This window comes from Aspergillus vadensis (genome assembly GCF_003184925.1).
Source record: "Aspergillus vadensis CBS 113365 unplaced genomic scaffold BO88scaffold_30, whole genome shotgun sequence".
NCBI lineage: Eukaryota > Fungi > Ascomycota > Eurotiomycetes > Eurotiales > Aspergillaceae > Aspergillus > Aspergillus vadensis.
Genome location: NW_020292068.1, coordinates 46,705 through 66,056, shown reverse-complemented (window position 1 = coordinate 66,056; position 19,352 = coordinate 46,705). Strand labels below are relative to the sequence as shown.

The 19,352-nt window shown below is 48.7% G+C and overlaps 7 protein-coding genes across 7 annotated transcripts; 3 read left to right on the top strand and 4 right to left on the bottom strand.

The window, feature by feature from the left end:
• Window positions 1–90: 90 nt before the first annotated feature.
• Window positions 91–1,710, top strand: BO88DRAFT_397187 (RNA-binding protein; the record flags this gene model as incomplete). The annotated part of the gene is made up of 4 exons (XM_025705268.1): window positions 91–305; window positions 587–893; window positions 948–1,184; window positions 1,235–1,710. 4 exons carry the CDS (start codon window positions 91–93, stop codon window positions 1,562–1,564), a joined length of 1,089 nt encoding a protein of 362 aa, XP_025558228.1. The 3' UTR covers window positions 1,565–1,710.
• Window positions 1,711–2,462: 752 nt separating this feature from the next.
• Window positions 2,463–4,373, bottom strand: BO88DRAFT_474155 (phosphotransferase family protein; the record flags this gene model as incomplete). Its single annotated transcript, XM_025711796.1, has 6 exons — window positions 2,463–2,715; window positions 2,774–3,371; window positions 3,423–3,460; window positions 3,499–3,603; window positions 3,659–3,876; window positions 3,945–4,373. The coding sequence occupies 6 exons, from the start codon at window positions 4,371–4,373 to the stop codon at window positions 2,463–2,465; spliced, it is 1,641 nt and encodes a 546-aa protein (XP_025558227.1).
• Window positions 4,374–4,635: 262 nt separating this feature from the next.
• On the bottom strand, window positions 4,636–6,393 carry BO88DRAFT_408385 (peptidase family M28). The gene is made up of 6 exons (XM_025707696.1): window positions 5,917–6,393; window positions 5,700–5,866; window positions 5,270–5,647; window positions 5,074–5,216; window positions 4,849–5,020; window positions 4,636–4,799 (listed from the first exon to the last, which is right to left on the bottom strand). The coding sequence occupies exons 1-6, from the start codon at window positions 6,299–6,301 to the stop codon at window positions 4,725–4,727; spliced, it is 1,320 nt and encodes a 439-aa protein (XP_025558226.1). The 5' UTR covers window positions 6,302–6,393; the 3' UTR covers window positions 4,636–4,724.
• Window positions 6,394–7,658: 1,265 nt separating this feature from the next.
• On the top strand, window positions 7,659–9,666 carry BO88DRAFT_408383 (GTPase-activating protein GCS1). Its single transcript, XM_025707695.1, has 4 exons — window positions 7,659–7,990; window positions 8,099–8,167; window positions 8,281–8,982; window positions 9,053–9,666. Exons 1-4 carry the CDS (start codon window positions 7,949–7,951, stop codon window positions 9,452–9,454), a joined length of 1,215 nt encoding a protein of 404 aa, XP_025558225.1. The 5' UTR covers window positions 7,659–7,948; the 3' UTR covers window positions 9,455–9,666.
• Window positions 9,667–10,380: 714 nt separating this feature from the next.
• BO88DRAFT_491385 (uncharacterized protein) lies at window positions 10,381–12,836 on the bottom strand (the record flags this gene model as incomplete). The annotated part of the gene is made up of 4 exons (XM_025712853.1): window positions 10,381–10,537; window positions 10,618–10,956; window positions 11,023–11,383; window positions 11,461–12,836. The coding sequence occupies 4 exons, from the start codon at window positions 12,834–12,836 to the stop codon at window positions 10,463–10,465; spliced, it is 2,151 nt and encodes a 716-aa protein (XP_025558224.1). The 3' UTR covers window positions 10,381–10,462.
• A 1,636-nt stretch (window positions 12,837–14,472) lies between these two features.
• BO88DRAFT_474148 (cytochrome P450) lies at window positions 14,473–16,141 on the bottom strand (the record flags this gene model as incomplete). Its single annotated transcript, XM_025711795.1, has 3 exons — window positions 14,473–14,632; window positions 14,737–16,016; window positions 16,073–16,141. 3 exons carry the CDS (start codon window positions 16,139–16,141, stop codon window positions 14,473–14,475), a joined length of 1,509 nt encoding a protein of 502 aa, XP_025558223.1.
• A 1,252-nt stretch (window positions 16,142–17,393) lies between these two features.
• On the top strand, window positions 17,394–18,365 carry BO88DRAFT_350870 (terpenoid synthase; the record flags this gene model as incomplete). The annotated part of the gene is made up of 1 exon (XM_025703513.1): window positions 17,394–18,365. One exon carries the CDS (start codon window positions 17,394–17,396, stop codon window positions 18,363–18,365), a length of 972 nt encoding a protein of 323 aa, XP_025558222.1.
• Between the last annotated feature and the right edge of the window lie 987 nt (window positions 18,366–19,352).

Sequence of the window (19,352 nt, the reverse complement as noted above, 5' to 3'; positions counted from 1 at the left end):
CACAAACCCGGTCAAGACTTCCCCGCGCGCAACTCAAACCACCGTTCAATTCTCTCCACGCTCAACTCCGTTGCGTCCTCAGCCATCAAGATGTCTACTGCCGTCGAGAACACTACCGACAACGTCGCCTCTGCTCCCGCCACTACCGCCCCCGAGGCTACTACCAACGGCACTGCTCCCGCCCCTGCGCAGTCCACGGACGCTGCCGCTGCCAGTGCCGATGAAGGACGTCGGTTGTACATTGGGAACCTCGCTTATGCGACCACTGAGGGGGAGCTGAAGGAGTTTTTCAAGAACTACAAGATGTAAGTCTTTCGAGTTGCTTTGCTTTGTTATTGTTCCACCTGGCCTTTCACCTCCCGGTTGGTCTAAGCTCCGTTGGGCTGGTCCAAGCGATTCGGGGGGCCGGCGAGAGCCACGTTTCCTACACCCCTTGCTGCCATCCGACGGTAATACCGCGCAGCAGTGGTATGTGACTACTACTGCAGGCACGCCAATTCTTCAGAGCTCCATCTCTGAAACCCCCTTGATTACCTACATTCTTATGCGGGAAGTAACACCGAAACTAACAATGGCTCTTTCACAGTGAGAGCGTCTCCATCCCCGTGAACCCTCGCACCAACCGTCCCGTTGGCTACGCCTTCGTGGACCTCGCCACTGCCCAGGAGGCCACCGCTGCTATTGAGGAGCTGTCTGGAAAGGAGATCCTCCAGCGCAAGGTCTCTGTGCAGCTTGCCCGCAAGCCCGAGCCCGCCGAGGCCAAGGCCGAGGGTGCTACAAGTGGCGGTGAGGGTGCCAGCGGTAACGAGGGCCGCAAGAGGGCTGGTGGCCGTGGCCGTGGCCGCGGTCGCGGTCGTGGCCGTGGAGGCCGTCTGCCCCGTGCTGGTCGCTCTGTAAGTGACTCGTCATTTATTCCCCATCCAATTGAATGCTAATATCCCATGTAGCAGGCCCCAGTTCAGAACGGTCAGGAGACTGCTGAGCCCACCAACGTTCCCGGTCAGGCTGCTCCTCTGACTGAGGTCACCAACCAGAACGAGACCGCTGCTGCTGCCGAGTCCAAGCAGGCCGGTAAGCCCCGTGCTCCTCGTCCCCAGAAGCAGCGCGGTCCTCCCGAGGATGGTATTCCTTCCAAGACCAAGGTCATGGTCGCTAACCTTCCTTATGACCTGACCGAAGACAAGGTACGGACGATGAAGTCACAAAACACAGAAACCTGCTAATTCCCCCCCAGCTCAAGGAGATCTTTGCCGACTACCAGCCCGTCTCTGCCAAGATTGCTCTTCGTCCCATTCCCCGTTTCATGATCAAGAAGCTCCAGGCTCGCAACGAGCGCCGTAAGGGCCGTGGTTTCGGTTTCGTCACCCTGGGCTCCGAGGAGCTCCAGAACAAGGCTGTTCAGGAGATGAACGGCAAGGAGATCGAGGGTCGTGAAATCGCCGTCAAGGTCGCCATCGACAGCCCCGGCAAGGAGGACGACGCTGTCGCCCCTGCTGAGGCCGAGACTACTGAGCAGGCGACTGAAACTCCGGCTCAGGAGAACGCTGCTCCCGCTGCTGCTTAAATGACAATCTCGTTCCCCACCTGAACGAACACACCCCCGTGGAAACTCGGGGGATCGATTGGAGGAGGTGAAGTCGGGACCCGTCATCTGCATGGTTTTTCATAGTGGGCGTCGGCAGGAGGCCAATTTCTTTTCCGCATGGGGAGAAAGGCGCAAGAGCAGAAAGGAAAATTTCTAAAGCCGAAAACCTTTGACTATTCTTCCTATTTGATCTGGTCCTAGGGGGTTCTTTATATGTTATATCCGGATACCCGAAAGGGATTCGTTGTTGGAGATGAAAATGCCGTAATGTGATTGTCTGACGGAACCTGACCTTTGCTCACGAATCTTGCCATTCTGCCACACTGTATCTTAGCAATATTTATTTAGCTTATGATTAGCCGCAAGGCTGGCCTTGTAGTATTTGTGCATGTGTTTATCGTAGTATTTTCCACGCCCGTAGTCAGTCATGAATATCCAATCATTCTTCGCTTCATTCTACTTGATAGTTCTCACTAGATACTCTGGATTCTATAGATCTAACTATGCACCGTAGTAACAGAAACATCGCGTATGCCACCTCCCCACATTAAAGTCCTTAGTCACCAGTACGGAGTAATACTAGTATGTAAACCCAGCCTGGATAAGTACCGCCAATGTGGGAGAGGAAAGGAATGTTAATTAATCAATCACACAGCGATCAATACGGAGATTCTCCAGTCCCTATCACTAGTTCAGTTAGTAGCTACTAATATGGCACTGGATTACAATTTACCACATCATTGCAGTCACCAGTACTGCCAGATTTGTGGTTTCCAATGGGTGCAGTAAATGTGATATTACTACAGTTGTGCTTGGAGCTTTGGGTTGATTGGTTGGTTGATTGGCTATAGACGTAGGATTTGGAATTTATTGTATATTATATTGGTTTATTTATTGGTTGGGAAGAAGAAGATCCCCTTTCAATAGCCTGTAGTGGAGAATAGATAGAGACCGCCTGATCGTATGTCTCGTGCGAGGTCCAGCCGTCCCTACTGAGGATGCCGGACATTGCGTCCCAGAAATCCTGAACTTCGTTCCATCCTTCGCTGTCTTGATGGTGTTGGTGGATTTCAGAGGGGGTGAAGGTGATGGGGCATTCTTTTGTGGTGTGTTTTAAGGAAGTCCAGTCTCTTTGGATGTGGTTTAGTCAGTATTGTGTCAGTAGTATGGGGGGATGGCGACACTTACTCCTGGATCTGAATTAATGATTCCCGTAGTGGTAAGATATCTCCATCCCATGTGTTTCCCACGAAGTGGATCGGATGGGTTAATATCTTGCAATTTGGGTATCGGAGGACTTTGTCGAGGAGTGGGTTCTTCTTCGAGGTGTTTTTCTCGTAGAGGTATAGGAGAATTGATTTGGAGATCTGGTCTCGGAGGTCCCGTTGGGTATCTTCATCCAGGTGCTTGAAGTTCTTAGGTGGTTTGAGGATTATCTCTCCGTTGTAGTCAAGAAAATGCGGGTGACGGCCTTCGAGGAATAAAGGGCCTGTCCAGGTGCTTTGCCAGTCGATTATACTGGTGATGTGGCCGGTGTCGTCGACGAAGATGTTGGGGGTGCGGAGGTCGGTGTGCCATAGGAATGACCCTGTGATGTCGTTGTCGTGTGGGATTAGATTGGGAGAGAGGGTTAGGTACTTCTGAAGAAGGGAAAGGTGTTCGGCAGGATTGTTTTGACTAATGGAGGTGAATAAAGGATCGTTTTGGGAGCGAGATTTAGCGTGTTTAGCAATCCAGGACGCTTCTCGATTGGCGAGGGCTTGTATGTAGGCGAGTGCGGAAGTCCCTGCTCCGATGAGTAGGGTAGCTTGGGATAGGAAGGGAGTAGGAGACGTACATGGTCCGCGATCGATATCCATACTTTCTCGTCCATTGCTCCAGAAGGCTGGATCTACAACTGGTCCGATGAAAACTTCTCGGAGATATTCTGCCCGACTTCAGGTGGATAGTTGTCTCCAACGACAATTGCAGGTTGAGATCCAGGGGGCGCGTCTGTCTTATAGAAAATACAACCGTATCTGCTGAAGTTAGAAGCCATACAAAATTAATTCCCTTGACCATATGAACACGGACGCAGAAAACCTTAATGATAGCAGCTTCTGTTGGATGCTCATTATATCCTCCATCGTCTGGACCTTATGCTCAAGGTCCATATCCGTCCAAGCATCTGCAAGGTTGCTTCCCGGCGCATGTTCCATGACGATATACTCGGCCCCTATACTGTTCGTAGAATTAACAGCCGAGTTCCACGCGAGGACTTCGGGAACCGGAATGTGAAGTATGGTCCTCAACTAGAACCCAAGTCAGATAAACAGCATGAAAGGGCACATTAGCAGACCAATAGGTAAAAGCAACTCACAAAATCCATCGTAGCAACCTCAGAAGCAGTCGTCAAATATGCCGGTCCAGCATTCGGATTTGGTATCCGAGCGACAACCGTCTTCCCATTGTCCATGATGAGCTTGAAAGACTTATTATATGACCCTTCCCCTATTTTTGCTATGCTGAGACATGATTCAGAAGATGATGCTTGTATGGCAATCTTCTGCAGTTCAAGGATGTTGAATTCACGGTATCTTTCTTGGAGCTGTTGCTTTTCGTCCCAGAGCCATCGTCCACTGGTATATCGGAAGAAATCTTGTGGGTTTCCGATGATGTTAGACAGAGGAGGTTGGGAGTGATGTTGATGGGAATGATGTCGGCTCGAGAGGGGTGCTGGAAGTATCTTTCTCGGCCATATTGCTAGGGTATTCCGGATCGCCCTGAATGGGGGCGAAGATATGCGCATGTTTATCATAACGGTTATGGGATCAATAAAGTAGCAGATCACAAGGGCGTAGTGTAAACATTCTTGTTCGAGTGATCGGGGCATTAGTCATCCATTTAATGCATGGTGCGATAGATACTTTCTTATTCATATGGTATTGGTTTTGCAGCAGATTAGTACTGAGGTGTATCTGTACGTGGATATTGTTTTGGTCATGGATACTAGTGTACTTCTTGATTTATGGTGCATTAGTCTCAGATTGAACACAATTCTGACAAAGTACTTCAATATCAATATATTGATGCATTGTAAATATACTGACTATATAGCAGCTCTACATGATACAAAGCAGAAATAACTTCTGATTATACTCTACCTCCATGAATTATCCCACCCAGCCTGCTCGACAACGAATGCGATAGCCAGTTCGGAGAACCGAGCCATGTGCTAGCAAATCGTCAGCAAGATATGGACAGTGGGAATGCGGTCAACTTACTTCGATAGAGAAGACGCCCGTTTCATCGTCAACGTCCATCCTATCCTTGATGCCGTGAACGTAGGGGTCCATTTCACCCGGGAAAGAACCCCCAGCGAGCGGGTTGCCTTCAGAAGCAAAGGCAGCGGGGTAGTTGAGCTTGGTGTAGGACATGTAGTCGGATCCAGCGTTGCTAATAAGCCAATTAGCACTTGTCGTGTCTCTGGGGATCCTTTGGGGTCTTACGGGCCAAGTTCATAGACTTCCGCTGGAATGGAGATGTATTCCCGACTGAGATTGACGGTCCAGTTTGTGAGCGCTGCATCAGCTTGGGTTGCAACAAAGCCGATGGTCTCGGCGGCATTACGGGCAATAAAAGCCGTCATATCCTTTGCAGATGTTAATATTGAAAAACGGAAGAACAAAATGTTGGAAGACATACAAACTCCATCATGGCACCAATCTTAGCACCCTGCTCCTTCTTATACCGCGCAATGGCTTGACTGCCCAGTAGCCCGCCCTCTTCAGCTGCATACCAGTGAAATTCCACAGGCCCATCCTTGGGCGTGTAACCATTCTCAGCCAGAATGCGGAAAGCCTCGAGGATACTGACAGTGCCGGAGCAGTCATCATCAGCGCCAGGCGCAGGCAACAGCGGGAAGAGATAGTTGGCCGAATCTTGGTGCGCGCCAATGATGGTCAAAGGTTGAGAGAAGCTGCGGACTTTAGGCTCGAAGCGTGCGATAATTGAAGATTGGGGGAAAGGGTGGGTGAAGTATTCGAGAGAGATGTGGGTGCGGAAAGGCGAGTTGGAGATGATCTTGGTTCAGTAAGTTCATGCCCAAGGATCGTGGCTGTAGGGGAGGAAATACCTCAGCAATATGGTCGTGCAGCCATTCAGAGCTCTGTTCGCCGTGAAAGTCGCCGTAGTATCGGTTGTAGTAGGAGGTCATGTGCTGCAGGACATCGTGCATCCGTTGCGTCTCAATTTGAGAGAACAACGGCTTCACGAGACCTTTATGGGACAGCTTGGGAAGGTCTGAGGGCGTTAGTCTAACAAGAATTACTGTGCCAAGAAGAAAGACTTACTGGGATCCCCAGAAACTGAAGCCATCGCTTGCTCCGCGTAAAAGTCCTGATGATCGGTGATGTCTATGAACTTCTGACCGCGTTGGCGGAGGCGCAACTTGTCGCCTTCAGTCATCCATTCCGCCTTCTGTTCGCCCCGAATGTGCAAGAGACGAGGTTCAGCCAGAAGAGCTGCAGTTTCAGGACGTAAAGACACCATCGCAGCAACTGGGTCGGAATAAGTGTTCAAGGCCGAGACGATGGCCTCGTCCACGACGTGTTCGCCGAGTGTAGTCTTTGGGACCTCGCGATCCGCGGCGAAAACTACTTGCGAGTCTGGCTGCGGGTGCGGGGAAGCCAAAGCTCCTGCAGTGCTCCAGAGGAGCAAAAGATGGGATGTCCTCATGATAACAACCAAGTTGCTGCGGATATTCAGGTGCTGGATTACGGTGGTGTGAGCTGTGAAGTGTTGAGTCACTTGGGTGAGGCTTGTGGAGGAAGAGGAGAGATAAGAGGGTAAATAAGCTCTCCGGCGGCAAGGGACAAAGCAGGCAACGGTCGGGCCTGGCTAGCGCCCGCCGGAGTCCGGAACCACGCTATTTGCTGGGGGGCAGCCTGAATTTTGGGGAAGTTTGGTGCCTGTCATTTCAATTGCCAGCCATAAATGTGGTTCCTTATCGGTGGATCCAACCTTCAAGAGTCAATAATGCCACCATCTGGCGAAATCACCTTGTCGAAGTGACTCATGCTTTACGGATTGAGTTGCTTGATTTCAGCATAAGCACTAGTTGTGTCAATAGTGTCATATGAGAATGCTTGTGGCTCGAGCGTTTTGACTACTCCGTACCATTGATCGCTTTATCTTGCCGTCTCCTTGCTGCAACCTCTCAAGTGACTGACAGCTACTGACTATACTATAGAATTGTGATAGGTTATAATTTACATGGAATGAGACATAATGTCGCTCCAAAATCACCAAATGGCTCTAGTTATCAGCCTAGTGAAAGCTGTGCACATACTCTCAGTTGCTCGGCAGACCGATCGTGTGTGAGAAATGCTTTGCTTTCTGTAATTGCACAGACATGAGGATTGCCAGCAAATATTCGTTGATTCAATCACGAACCTTGGAAACCTATAGCAAGCTTCAAATGTCTGAGAAGGGGCCTGCTAATTGAACTTCGTGCTCGTGCAATTGTGAAATCCATCGCGACACATCTTATCGCCCAAGATGAACCAACAGGGAACTCTCCTCTCGCCAATACACTACACTGGCTGAAGGGGTCTTGGAATGAGGTCAGCTCGAACAAAGAGATCGCTGCAACTAACCACTACACAGCATGAACCAGCAAAATCCCGATAGTAGAAGGCATTGCACAAGGTCTCGGCCCCTCTACTCCACACTACTCTGCTTTTCATGCCATGGTCATCTACTACTGTAACAGAACGTATTGAAGGCTTGCCAAAGTCACAGTCGATCGAAAATTGCTCAACCTTAGTCACCGTCACTGATATTACTGATTTTTCTCCAGATACAGCAGTGAGAAAACTGACTTTCCCGGATGTTGATAGCGTCATTCATAAAAAGCAGAACACATAAACACGGAAGCAGTGGATCTTCACCTTGTTGTGTTGAGATGCCGTTTGAAGCCCAATGGGTACCACAGTTGGCTGAGCTGGAGCCATGGGACTGACAGCAGCGAGTGGAACTGCTGGCCGCATCCTCGGCAGCCAAATCCCGCCTTCCATTAATTACACCCTGGACACTACCATCCCTTCTCAACTTTCATACACAGCCTCACTCGTTTCGCCTGTTGCAATATCTACTTTTACTGTTAAGTGGACCCGACAGGTTGAGTTTCATCTGGCGGGTGGAGAGACTAACAGAAGCTAAGGGTAGTGCCTCTTCTCCCCTCCGATCGGCCCCTCTCTTTCTCGCTGCTGAACCTCCCCGATCTCTCACCGCATCCAGGGGCTGGGGAGCATTGAGCAATTGCTGCCCGTCTTATTCCCGACCTTCATCTGTGCTTCCTGCTCTTATTATCCTTGACTCGTCATGTCGCGAATGTGGGAGGTCGATCCGGAGACGAGGGCCAAGGTATGCCATCGTCACCCCTCCATCTCCTGTTTCTGCCACTGTCCCCGTGTCGACGTCGGAGCCTGGACAACACACGCTGACTTCCCCGGATCTGCTCTCCCCCTCTAGCTCCTCCAATTCTCCAAAACCAATGGCAACGATAAATGCTGCGACTGCGGCGCCCCTTCGCCTCAATGGGTATGAGTCCTCCATCCTCAGACGTGCGCGGCACTCTCGCCACGATTCGCGCAACCGTACCTACCGACAATACGCCCACATACAACCGTCACTGACACACACTTTACACACAGGCATCCCCTAAGTTCGGTACCTTCATCTGCTTGAACTGCGCCGGCACCCACCGCGGCCTAGGTGTTCACATCTCCTTCGTCCGCTCTATCACCATGGACGCCTTCAAGACTTCCGAGATTCTCCGCATGGAGCACGGTGGCAACGAGCCGTGGAAGGATTTCTTCGATTCCCATCCCATCACGCAATCCGAAGGTCGCACATTCGAAGACTCCACCATAAAAGAGAGATACGAGGGCGAGGTGGGCGAGGAGTGGAAGGAGAGACTGGCTGCGAAAGCCGAAGGAAGAGAATACGTTCCGGGCCAACCCAAACCGCAGCAACCGAAGAATAAGGAACCGACATCTCGGTCGAGCACGCCCCTCGTTGCCCGGACCGGATCCCCAGCATCGCACGACGGAGTACCGGAGATGAGCAAGAAGGAACGCAACGAGGCGTATTTTGCTCGACTGGGTAACGAAAACTCCTCGCGTTCGGAATCGGTACCTCCATCGCAGGGAGGCAAGTTTACCGGATTTGGGGGCGGAATGCCGGTTACAAACACGCCCAAACAGTCAGGTAGCGGGGCGGCAATTCCAGGATTCGATGATTTCCAGAAGGATCCCATGGGTGCGTTGACGAAGGGCTTCGGATGGTTTGCAACGACTGTAGGGAAGAGCGCGAAGACAGTCAATGACTCGTACATCCAGCCTACTGCGAAGACGGTACACTCCCATCCATTCTTCATTTCCATTCGCTATGTGCCAGTAACTGATGACTTCTTCCATCATTTAGATAGCAGAATCCGACCTTGCAGCACAAGCGCGCGTTCACGCCGCCACCCTCGGCCAAAACATGCAACACGGCGTCCGTGGCGCAGCGGACCATTTCCATCGTTTCGTGGAAGGACCCGACGAAGCTGCAGCTGCAGCCGCGGCACGGAGAGGCCGTGTTGAACCGGAAAGAAAGGACTTTTGGGACTCATTCTCTTCGGTCGCAGCGCAGGATAACCACCGCAGAACCGCATCCAGGTCGAGTGCCATTGGCACTGCGGCGATGAAGACGGGGCCTAGTGGTGCTGGCGCTTCTTCGACTTCGTCTGCAGCTGCGTCGTCTGCAACAACTGGCACGGGGGCGGGCTCGTCCGCGACGGCAAGGAAGAGTACAGATGAAGGTGGATGGGATGATAACTGGTGAAGAGCAATAGAGACGGTCAGATTCTAGACACAAGCTTTGTTATTATTGTTCGGGAGAGCCTAGCTGGATAGGTCACGTTAGATTGGTTACAGATATGGTGCATTACATTGCCTGTTTCATTTGTTCATCTGGCTGGAGTGTTGGTGTTGTGTTGTGGTGTGTTATGCTGTGTGATGTGACGAGACATTCTTGCATGGCAGTGTGCGTATACAATTGATTGATATTTATTTCTCTATCTGTGGTCCCTGAGATGCATTGTAGATTGTACAGTTCGAAGACATTGTCTACTTCCTCTCTACCATTGTATCGACTTCCATAACACCCATGCGATATCAAAACGATGATAGTACGTTGACGAAAAAGATACCCAGTCCCTTCTACTAATTACCATGATTGTGCTTGCACAGTATCATGGAACAACACGGCCTGACTATAGTACCAATAGTAAAATATACATCTTGATCTCAAATCCCTCAAAGTATCATCAACCTCTCATTGAAGTCCCTTAGAAGAAGAAGAAGAAGCCTCTTGTCAACTACTGATGTAGACAAGGGAGCCTTCAGCAGACAAAAATAAACTCACTAGACTCATTCTTTGCTCCATGGATATCAATCGCACGACTAGTACTTCAAAAGAGATAATATAATAGATTGAATACCGTAGTGAATACCTACTGGTGAATGCGAAATGTTCGGAATCTCTGCAGGGAGAGGTTTCTGTTACTATTAAGGTACGGCCGGATTCCTATATGATATGAATTATAGTATGCACGAACGGTTCAATTGAGAAGCGAGCTTGTTTTCATTGTTGGTCAAAGTCTCGAGATTTTACTTCTCCTACTGCTTTTACTTAACACTGTCTCAGTTAAAGACTCATCTGTTTCTTATTCGGTAGGATAGAGATCTGATATAAAATAACATGAAGAACTTCGAACTCAGTTATAAAGTAGTAGTATCTATCCCCAACGCCAAAACCCAACCCGGATATCAATCAATCAATATAGCTAATCTAATAAATAATCTCCCTCGCCCTCCTCATCTCCTCCTCACTCGGCATATTGACAATCATCATGTAAATAACTTTCTAAACCAACGTTAGCAATCAGCCCCAACTCAATGAAAAAAAAAAAAAAAAAACTTAAAGTGGTTGGGTTTTGAACATACCCTCTTCAACAACTTATTCAACCCACCGCCCACAAACCCCTTCGTACTCTGATGAGGAACAGGCTTTCCCTCCGCGCGAGCCTTCTCAGCCTCTTTATCTCCCCCTCTTGCCTTCTTCAGCGCAGCATCAGCAAGACCACCGAAGAAGGACGGTTTCGCTCCCCGAGCAGATCGTCCCTCGATACCCATCCAGCCGAGGATCGTATCATCGGTGAATTTTCCTCCCGTGGCCATGGCAAGTAGAGATCCGCTGGCGGCTTTGTTGGTGGGGTCTGCGTATCGAGAGGTGAATTCGGGCTTGCGGCCCATGGCGAGGTTGCTTTCGGGGTTTTTGGCGATCTGGATACATCATATTATATTAGATCGGCTGTTGCCAGGGGTGGATGTGATATAAAGAGGTCTTACAAATTTAGCTTGATCTCTCTTATCATAGTATTCCTCAACTCCCTCCATCGCGCGATGCACTTTCCCCAGCAAGACTTCGTACTTTTTCTTCGTTGCCTCGTCGACATCCGGATTGTGCAAGTCGGGGAAGATGAGAGGGGAGAATTGGTCGAAGGTGGAGTTTGCTGTCGCGTTGGCTGTTTGGTATTTTTGTTTGATTCGGTGAAATCCCTTTTCTGGGGTTCGGGCGGAGGTGATGGTGTTGTTCATGTCGAGGTCGAGGATGGCTTCTTTTGATTCCGGGGCGTAAGTCATAAGCAGGCAGAAGAGGCCGCGCGGCATGAAGAAGTCTTTGTTGATTTTGTCGAAGAAGTTTCCGGATCTATAATCATTCACTTATTAGCATCTGTGTGTGTATAGGAGAGAGAAGGGGTGGTGGGTTAGGAAATTGAAACAAACCTTCGTCTCCCATCGACAGCCATACCAATCCTCACGGCCGCATCAGCCACAATACCCATGACAAACCCAACCGTAGGACTAACAAAGTATCCTCCCACATTGTTAGCCAGATTGATAACTTGAAACCACTGCGACCCGACACAGGATTTATTAGCATTGTCGACATAATCGAGGAACATCTTCTGATCGATACCGAACTTCTCAAGTTCGGGTGCATAGGCGCGCACAAATCCACGCTGTCGATCCTTCGGCCGACGCTGAGGCAGAACAACGGGATAATCGAGCTTCGGAGGGCCAAACTCTACACTTGTGTCGTAGTAGCTCCAGTTAAGAGGGACTGGATACTCCCGGACAAAGGATTCCGCTAGTTTCATGCTATAGTCGGCGTCGTCTTGATCGGGTGGGGGTGTGGTTGGGTAAGTTACCCCACGGAGGTGGTCTTGTGCTTCGTCCAGTTCCCATTGGCGCTCGATGTCTTTTTCGACTTCGTCGTCTTCTCGTGAATATACGGAGTCTTGATCGTATTCGTGGGCTTTGGTTGTAGACTTTTCGTCTTTGGGAGAGGGAGGTTTTTCGGTGGAATTGGGCGAGTCGCTCACTTCTCTGGATGTTTGTGGGGGAGGGTACTCGTTGTGTGTTGGAGGGTAGCTATTTCCTGTGGGAGGATAGCTACTTTGCGGTGGATAGCAGTTCTCTGTAGAAGGGTAGGTGTTTTGCATGGGTGGTTGACCATGTTCCCAAGGGTGGTAGGCAGTGTAGGTCGGGGGATGGCTGTTCTCCATGGGAGGGTAGTTGTTTTGGATTGGAAGCTGGCCATTTGGTATTGGGTGATAATTGTCCCCCATAGGAGGGGGGTAGCTGTTTTGTGGAGGATAATTGTTCTTCATAGGAGGTTGACCATTCTGAGCAGGAGGGTAAGTATTGTAGGTTGGAGGGTAGTTGTTCTCCATCGGAGGAGGGTAGTTGTTATGCATAGGAGGATGACCGTTTTGCGCTGGGGAATGGTTATTCCCCATAGGCGGAGAATAGCCGTTATTCATGGGAGGATAGTTAATTTGCATCGGAGGTTGGCCATGCTGTGTAGGAGGATAGGCGTTATGGGACGGTGGATAGTTATTCTCCATGGGAGGAGGAGGGCTGTTGTTCTGCATAGAAGGACGAGCATTCTGCATCGAAGGACGTGTATGTCCCCCATCTTCAGTATGATATGAAGGTGCCAAACTTTCAGTCTCTTCAACAGGAGACAAAGATTCCCCTTCCGCATGTTGTTGCTGTTTCTCTTTCTGCTTCTTTTCATGATGCTTCGCTTTTTGGGCTTTAACAGTTTCTGAGACGAGGCCGATCCCGGCACTGGCTTGACGGATAAAGTAACCCATGATGAACAAAGAAAGACAATTTCAATTAAAGGGGTATATTTCGCAGTAAGTCAAAGATGTAAACTTAAAAGATTTTGATCAAGCATTCAAACCAGACAGATAGATAGGACATATTTATACAGACCCTTGCCCACCACCCTCCCTCCCCTCCCTCCCCTCCCTCCCCTCGGCGATAAGAAAATGGCCCGCAAATGTATACGTGCTAGGGACCTCACCCGCCCAACCCCATAAAACAAGGGCCGCGTCAGCACTAGAACCACTGAAGATCAACAGCTGATTGGTCACCTCGTTTGGCAAAAGCTTTTCTTTGCTGCGCCTTACTCCGCTGTCACATCTTAACCATAAAAAGTATCCCTGGTGTTCCACCTATTATGGGTCGATTTGGGGGCGGGTCAAGTCTGCCTTAGATATATGATAGGCTCATACTCAGGCAAGCTTTGGTGAAACACGTCGATTGTCTTGGTACAATGTACAGAGTGACAATTGAGTATGTATAGTACTACTCATGTATTTGCCCTAACTATTTAACATGAACAGAGCGAATTTATCTATTTCGGGGTATTATACTTATCATAACTACATACTACATCGCGTCACATTCATAAACAAAAATTTCACCCCTCGAATAATTATAGATAAGTGATCCTAAAATCCTATCAGTAACAATGTGATGACCCTGACTCAATCCTACCCGAACAAAGCCTTGCGACAACTATCCTCTCAGCGATGAACCAAACCCAAACAGGCAATCGAGATGTTCGGGTGTGAATTGCGGGGTGCCCTAATCCTGATACAGCAATGGTCATCGCCGCACTAGCTTATTGGGGTTTAGTCCTCTGAGTTGGATGCCGATCTCCGTCTGAGCCCCTGCCTCAGCCGCAGAGCTTGGTGGGACACATCGGAAATTGTTACCAGGATGTCAACCCTGAGCAAAGCTAAGATGTACAGCCGAGCATTGACAAGGCTAGATTTGGGACGATCCGACTGTGTGAAATCTGTCTTGATTGTCGTATTGGTGCTAATATGTGCAGTGTAATAAATTCTGAGAAAGTCTCGTTGTAAGTAGAAGGAAATATATATATGAAATGTACACATAGTATGTGTGTATATTCAAGAAACATATGTCAATATGTGCAGCAGAACAATAGTACAACCAGAGTAAAGTCGATGATGAACGTAAAGATCATTAAGTCAGTCTTGTTTATACCCAACGAATATTCTATATCATGAGATGCCCGGCTGCCGGCACGCAACGGGCCGCAGAAAGGAAGACAGGTCAGCTGGGACCCTAGTTACTATGATTTGCTCAGAGGAACCCTCATTTAAGTCGAAAGATGATCTAACATCAGACCAGTTTTGATGAACCCCTCATTCTGACGCGGAATCAGCTATTCGTGTCTTACAATGCCTAGAGTTTCAGCATTAAAGATAGATTGTTGGAGGTATTTGTGTTAATGAGATTATTTCCTCGGTTTGTTACATATCGAGTTAATAGTAAAAAAAATAATTAAGTATTAAAGCTCATTCAGTATCAGCACTAGATATATCACGTGCGTGAGCTTATTCCGAACCACAGCTGGGCCGCTTCTCCAGTTCCACTCGTAAGCGTTTCACTAGTTTCCAGACCAGTAGCAACTTATGCTTTGATCGGCTTCAGATTGATATTCAGAGGTGGATTGTGCCACACGATCCAGGCCCTCTGGTTCGAAAGCCAAGTCTTGGGATCCGTAGCGATCTCCAAATCAAAGTGCAGAAGCAAGTTGCATATGAACAGTGACACGATGTAGTGTGCCATGCTAGTAAAAGGTCAGTGCTTTCCTTGACTTCTCGGACAGAGAGATCAAAGTAAAAGATATATTCAAGAAACAACAGGACAGGGCGAAATGGGTGTTGGACTTACTATTGACCAATGCAATTATAAGGGCCGACAGAAAACGGCTTATACGCATCCTTAACATCCTTAGACGCGAAACTGTTCTCCTCCTTTGTATTGTACCATCGCTGAGGAGCAAAAGTATCCGGATCGTGAAAGTTATCCGTAGAATGAAAAGCTGCAAGAGGAGTAACGTAGACACGAGTGCCACCGGCAACCCACTTCCCAGCTATAGTGACCCCGGGAGACGGAACCAAGCGCCCAGGAGTGACAGGAACAGCCGGGAACACACGGAGGACTTCCTTAATGCAGGCATCAAGAAGGGGCATGTCGACCATGTTCTTCATAGTAATGTCGGAACTGGTCTTGAACTTTGAACGAACCTCATTCTGCAGCTCTTTGAGTATGTGTGGGGCAAGGAGAAGATGGGCGATCAGGCCGCTCAAAGCCACCGCAGATGTCCCAGATCCTGCGATATTCATGAGTGGTGCATTGGCCTGTATTTCTTCTAGAGATATGTTATCTGACTTGGCATCTGTGAGGAACTGCACGATATCTGCGCGATATGAGTTCGATGCCAGTCGTTTCTCGAGCCTCTGGTCCGTTGTGGAAAAGTAGAGTCGTCGCATTCTGAATACCTCGCGAAGAATCGGCTTGAGGATGATCCTGGCCAGAGGGAAGTCTGCTAGTGCTTGGATTACGGCGGCACTGGGTACTATAATTAGTGAGGCGCGCGCAAAGGCCCGGTGGGTTGTATCATCTAATAAGTGAAGTGGTTCCCCGAATTGAAGGTCATTGATCATGTCAAAAAGGGCCAGGTTCAAATACATGTTGATGTCGACAGGTTTGGATGTCTGATCACTCTCAGCATGTAGCTTCTTGATCAACTTGTCAATATGCTGGATTATCAAAGGCTCCTGAGCAGCCAGTGCTTGCTTCGAGAAGGCCCGGGAATACAAACGTCGCAGTCTGGCATGATCTTGGTTGTTGGCGGTGACCAAAGAATGAAAACCATATTCCCCTGCCATAGCCCTGAAGAACACCATATTGCGGGGTATAGCGAGGGGCCAAGCTGCACTACTCGAGTAGATGTCTTTCCAGGCGCTTGCGGCGGTGAAGCTGAGCTCATCCGGAGCCACGCGTACCACTGGGCCGTACTTTGCGTGCAGCTTTTCCAATGTATTGACTGATTTGCCAATCAAGACCAAGAAGAAAATGGGAAGGCGGCTAGACGCCATGAGACGAGGGCCAGGATAGTGCTTGAGGGGGTGAAGGAATATGTTGTATATGACGCATATTATGGAGTACTGTTGTTCTTGTTAGTGGATGAACATGAAATGGCTGGGAGAATGAGAGTGCCCACTGGAACAAAGGCCCACGCAAAGGCTTTGAGAATGAATGGAAGAGATATTTCATCCGTGATTAAGGCCATCTTGCTCGGGAGTAGCTGAGAAGTATTGAGGTTACTGAGCTTGAGAAGTTGAAAGGTTCAGAGGTGAGAGTATGTTTGAAGAGAAGGGTACTTTGCAGTGGAAGGAGCGGGTTCACAATATATAAATACGAGTCACCGCTTCGAAATGGAACCAAGAGGAATTGAGAAAGCAGTCACTCGCTATCATGTGGCGAGAAGCAAATCTAACTCGGTCTACCGTATGTAGCAGGAGCAAGGAAGATTTGAAAAAAAAGTGAAAACAGGGTGAAGTAAGTCCAAAAACGGCAAGAATGACAAATAAGTACTCATAAAGTAAGCGACGAGCTTGATTCAGAACGAGCACACTGCAACCAAGAGGTGATTGATCACGACGGTTAAAGTTCCGTGTGTGATAGTTCGGCCCTGGCACAAATCCCATAGAGAGATAGGAAGAAACTCGGACTAATTTCCCCACATTGTTTACTTGTTATATGCCTACTGGATCTTTAAGATCTAAGGATATGCAATGTTAATCACTCAGATATGCTTAGGAGACATCGTGCCTGTGACATGTGCTTGGAAATGCTGATTCGTATGCGTTGGCCATCCTTCGATGTACACTTCAGCACTGTTCGGACGAAGCATGCTGAGATTGGCTATAGGTAGACGCCGATTACGAGGATACTTACAAAGGGAGTTCTTTGTTGTACTGGGCTTCATAGGGCATGAGATGAGCTCGAAGTTGGGATGCCATGGAAATAAGCTTCCGTTGATCTGATGTTCCGGGATCATCCCTGTGCTTCTTTGAGTTACTTATGATTCCAGGTCACACATGTGGCACATGCACGCAGATCTAACTAACAAGACCCAATGAGCAGTGTGCATTATGGCTTTGGCCAACACTCTCTGGAGACTAATGCAACGTGAGATGTGACATGCCAGTTAGGGCATAGTGTGAACCGATCTTCTGCTGTCTCACACCGTTCGCATCAGGGTGCCGAAGCCGGTGTGCTCAAGCCACCGTGCCCACATGTTCCTTCTCTTTCCGTTTTTGTGTCCATTTCTAGATCTGTGTACAAGGAATGTATTTGTCGGTCTGATCTGTTAACATGGATAGCATTCACCAAATAGCACTCAATGTGAATTATGACTGCTGAACCAAGTAACTTGGTTGTCCATATAGAATGACCTGTAGCCCATGAACCATCTCAGCATCATAACCATTATTCTCATACAAATTCCTTCAGAAAGTCCACTTCAGTACGCCCTAACAATGGGTCAACTCTTCTCTGTTGACCAGAATTCTACGGAGCCTGCCATCAGTGATCCAGTCAGAATATTTTTTACCCTGGTATCCTCCTTCCTTCGAGAAGTCTTCGTCACTATACCCGATGTCCCAGCCGATGATGCCTTCGACGGAGAAGTCTTCCTCCAGTTCAGCCGTTGTGGACTGCCCTCAGAGGTCGTCTACAAGTATTCTAAAGGAGCGGCCTTTATGGCACGATGCTTCTACCCATACCTAGATCGTGACACCCAACTGTCCATCGGAGTGTGGACGTCATACATCTTCTCGATTGATGATCTCTGTGAGGGAGCCGAATTCAGAGAGAATCTCAAGTATTACCGCGCATACCTCTTGGGAATCCACCAGCCACAGTGGGCCTACATCCGTGGCCTATTCTCAGCCCTGGAGGATCTCTGCGCCCGCTACGACCCCTTTGTTGGTGACATGATCCTCAAGTCCTCAATGGATTACATCAGTGTGAACGTTTTCGAAATTGAGCAGAAGGGACGTCTTAAGGTTGATCACAATACCAGCATGTTTCCCGAATTCTTGCGGCAAAAGAGCGGAATCGGAGAGGCCTATGCATTCGCCAATTTCCCCAAAGGTAGCCTCGACGTTGCGTCTTACATTACCCTAATTCCTGATCTAGCAGCGATTGTGCCACAGCTCAATGATGTCGTTTCCTTTTATAAGGAGTCCATCATCGGCGATGAACAAGATACAAATCTGATGCTAGTATCTGAAGTCGAGGGCTGCTCTGCTACCGAAGCGTTGGAGATGACGGTTGACAAGTGTCTTCATAGTATCCGGAGATTACGTGCTGCGTGCCTGAGAGATGAGAACCTTCGAATTGTGGTGGAATCTTTTGTGGAGGGGTTTGCTCTGTATCATTTGAAATGGTCCCGTTATCATATGGATGACTTTGGGGATTTCCGCGAGTGGCTGTTGGAAGGTCACTGATTGTGGCGAATATAGATAGAGCCGATGTATGAATTGGTTCTACTATACATGACTGTCGTCAACTTGGCGAGTTTAATGCTAGATAACTGGCGGGTATTGTTACTGTGGATTTGGCGGGATGTTGTAGGGTTTTTGATATTTGGATTAGTAGTTGGACTGTGTCAAGCTTGGCGATCATGTTTCTAGTGTAATGAAAGGACTGTATCGTATTCGTCTAAGGTATTTACGGCCAATGAATGAGTTCGGACAACAAATATCACACTATCTCTAGCCTCATGTTGCACTGGCTTGCACAACTCACACGGCCGATGAAGGTATTGATTCATGGCAAATCCATGGATAACCATACTAACAATTTAGTCATTGATTCCAGATCTGGATAAACCGAAAAACTGATTGATGCGATATAGCCCGTAAGACCTGACTGCCACCTCAAGTTTCCAGCTATATATTCCAACCTTATTCTAAGTTGACCACAATCTCACATAGTCTCATAGTTATGCCTTGCCGCATAGGAGCAGAGCATTGCAGCCAACTCGACAGTCTTCCGACATCAGCACCGGAAGAACGTCCAGAAGTATCCGTGCCTATAGTATTCTAATACCTATTTCCCCTCTGTCCCCGAGCGAGCGCATTGGAGGCTTCCGGAGATGGCATGCCTGCCTTGCCTTATCCGACCCAATACATCTCACCTCGACGTAAATCCATGTCTGCGGAATCCTTCGTGCTCGCCCAGGAGAGCTTGCCAAGCACCAGCTGTCCTAGGACAGAGGATCAAACCCATAGACTTGTGTGCGTTGTGAAAGAAGTCTTTCTGTCTTCCGCTTTAGAGAAAGAGCAATATACACAAGTTTTGGACGCTTTCGTCGCAAAAGGTCGCCCCAAGCAAGAGAACCAATGTATAGAGAGCCACAAAGCTACGGGCCTAGCATCGAGCAACACTGTTTATCACACACTACTAACTTGTACCCCCAGAACATCCACAAA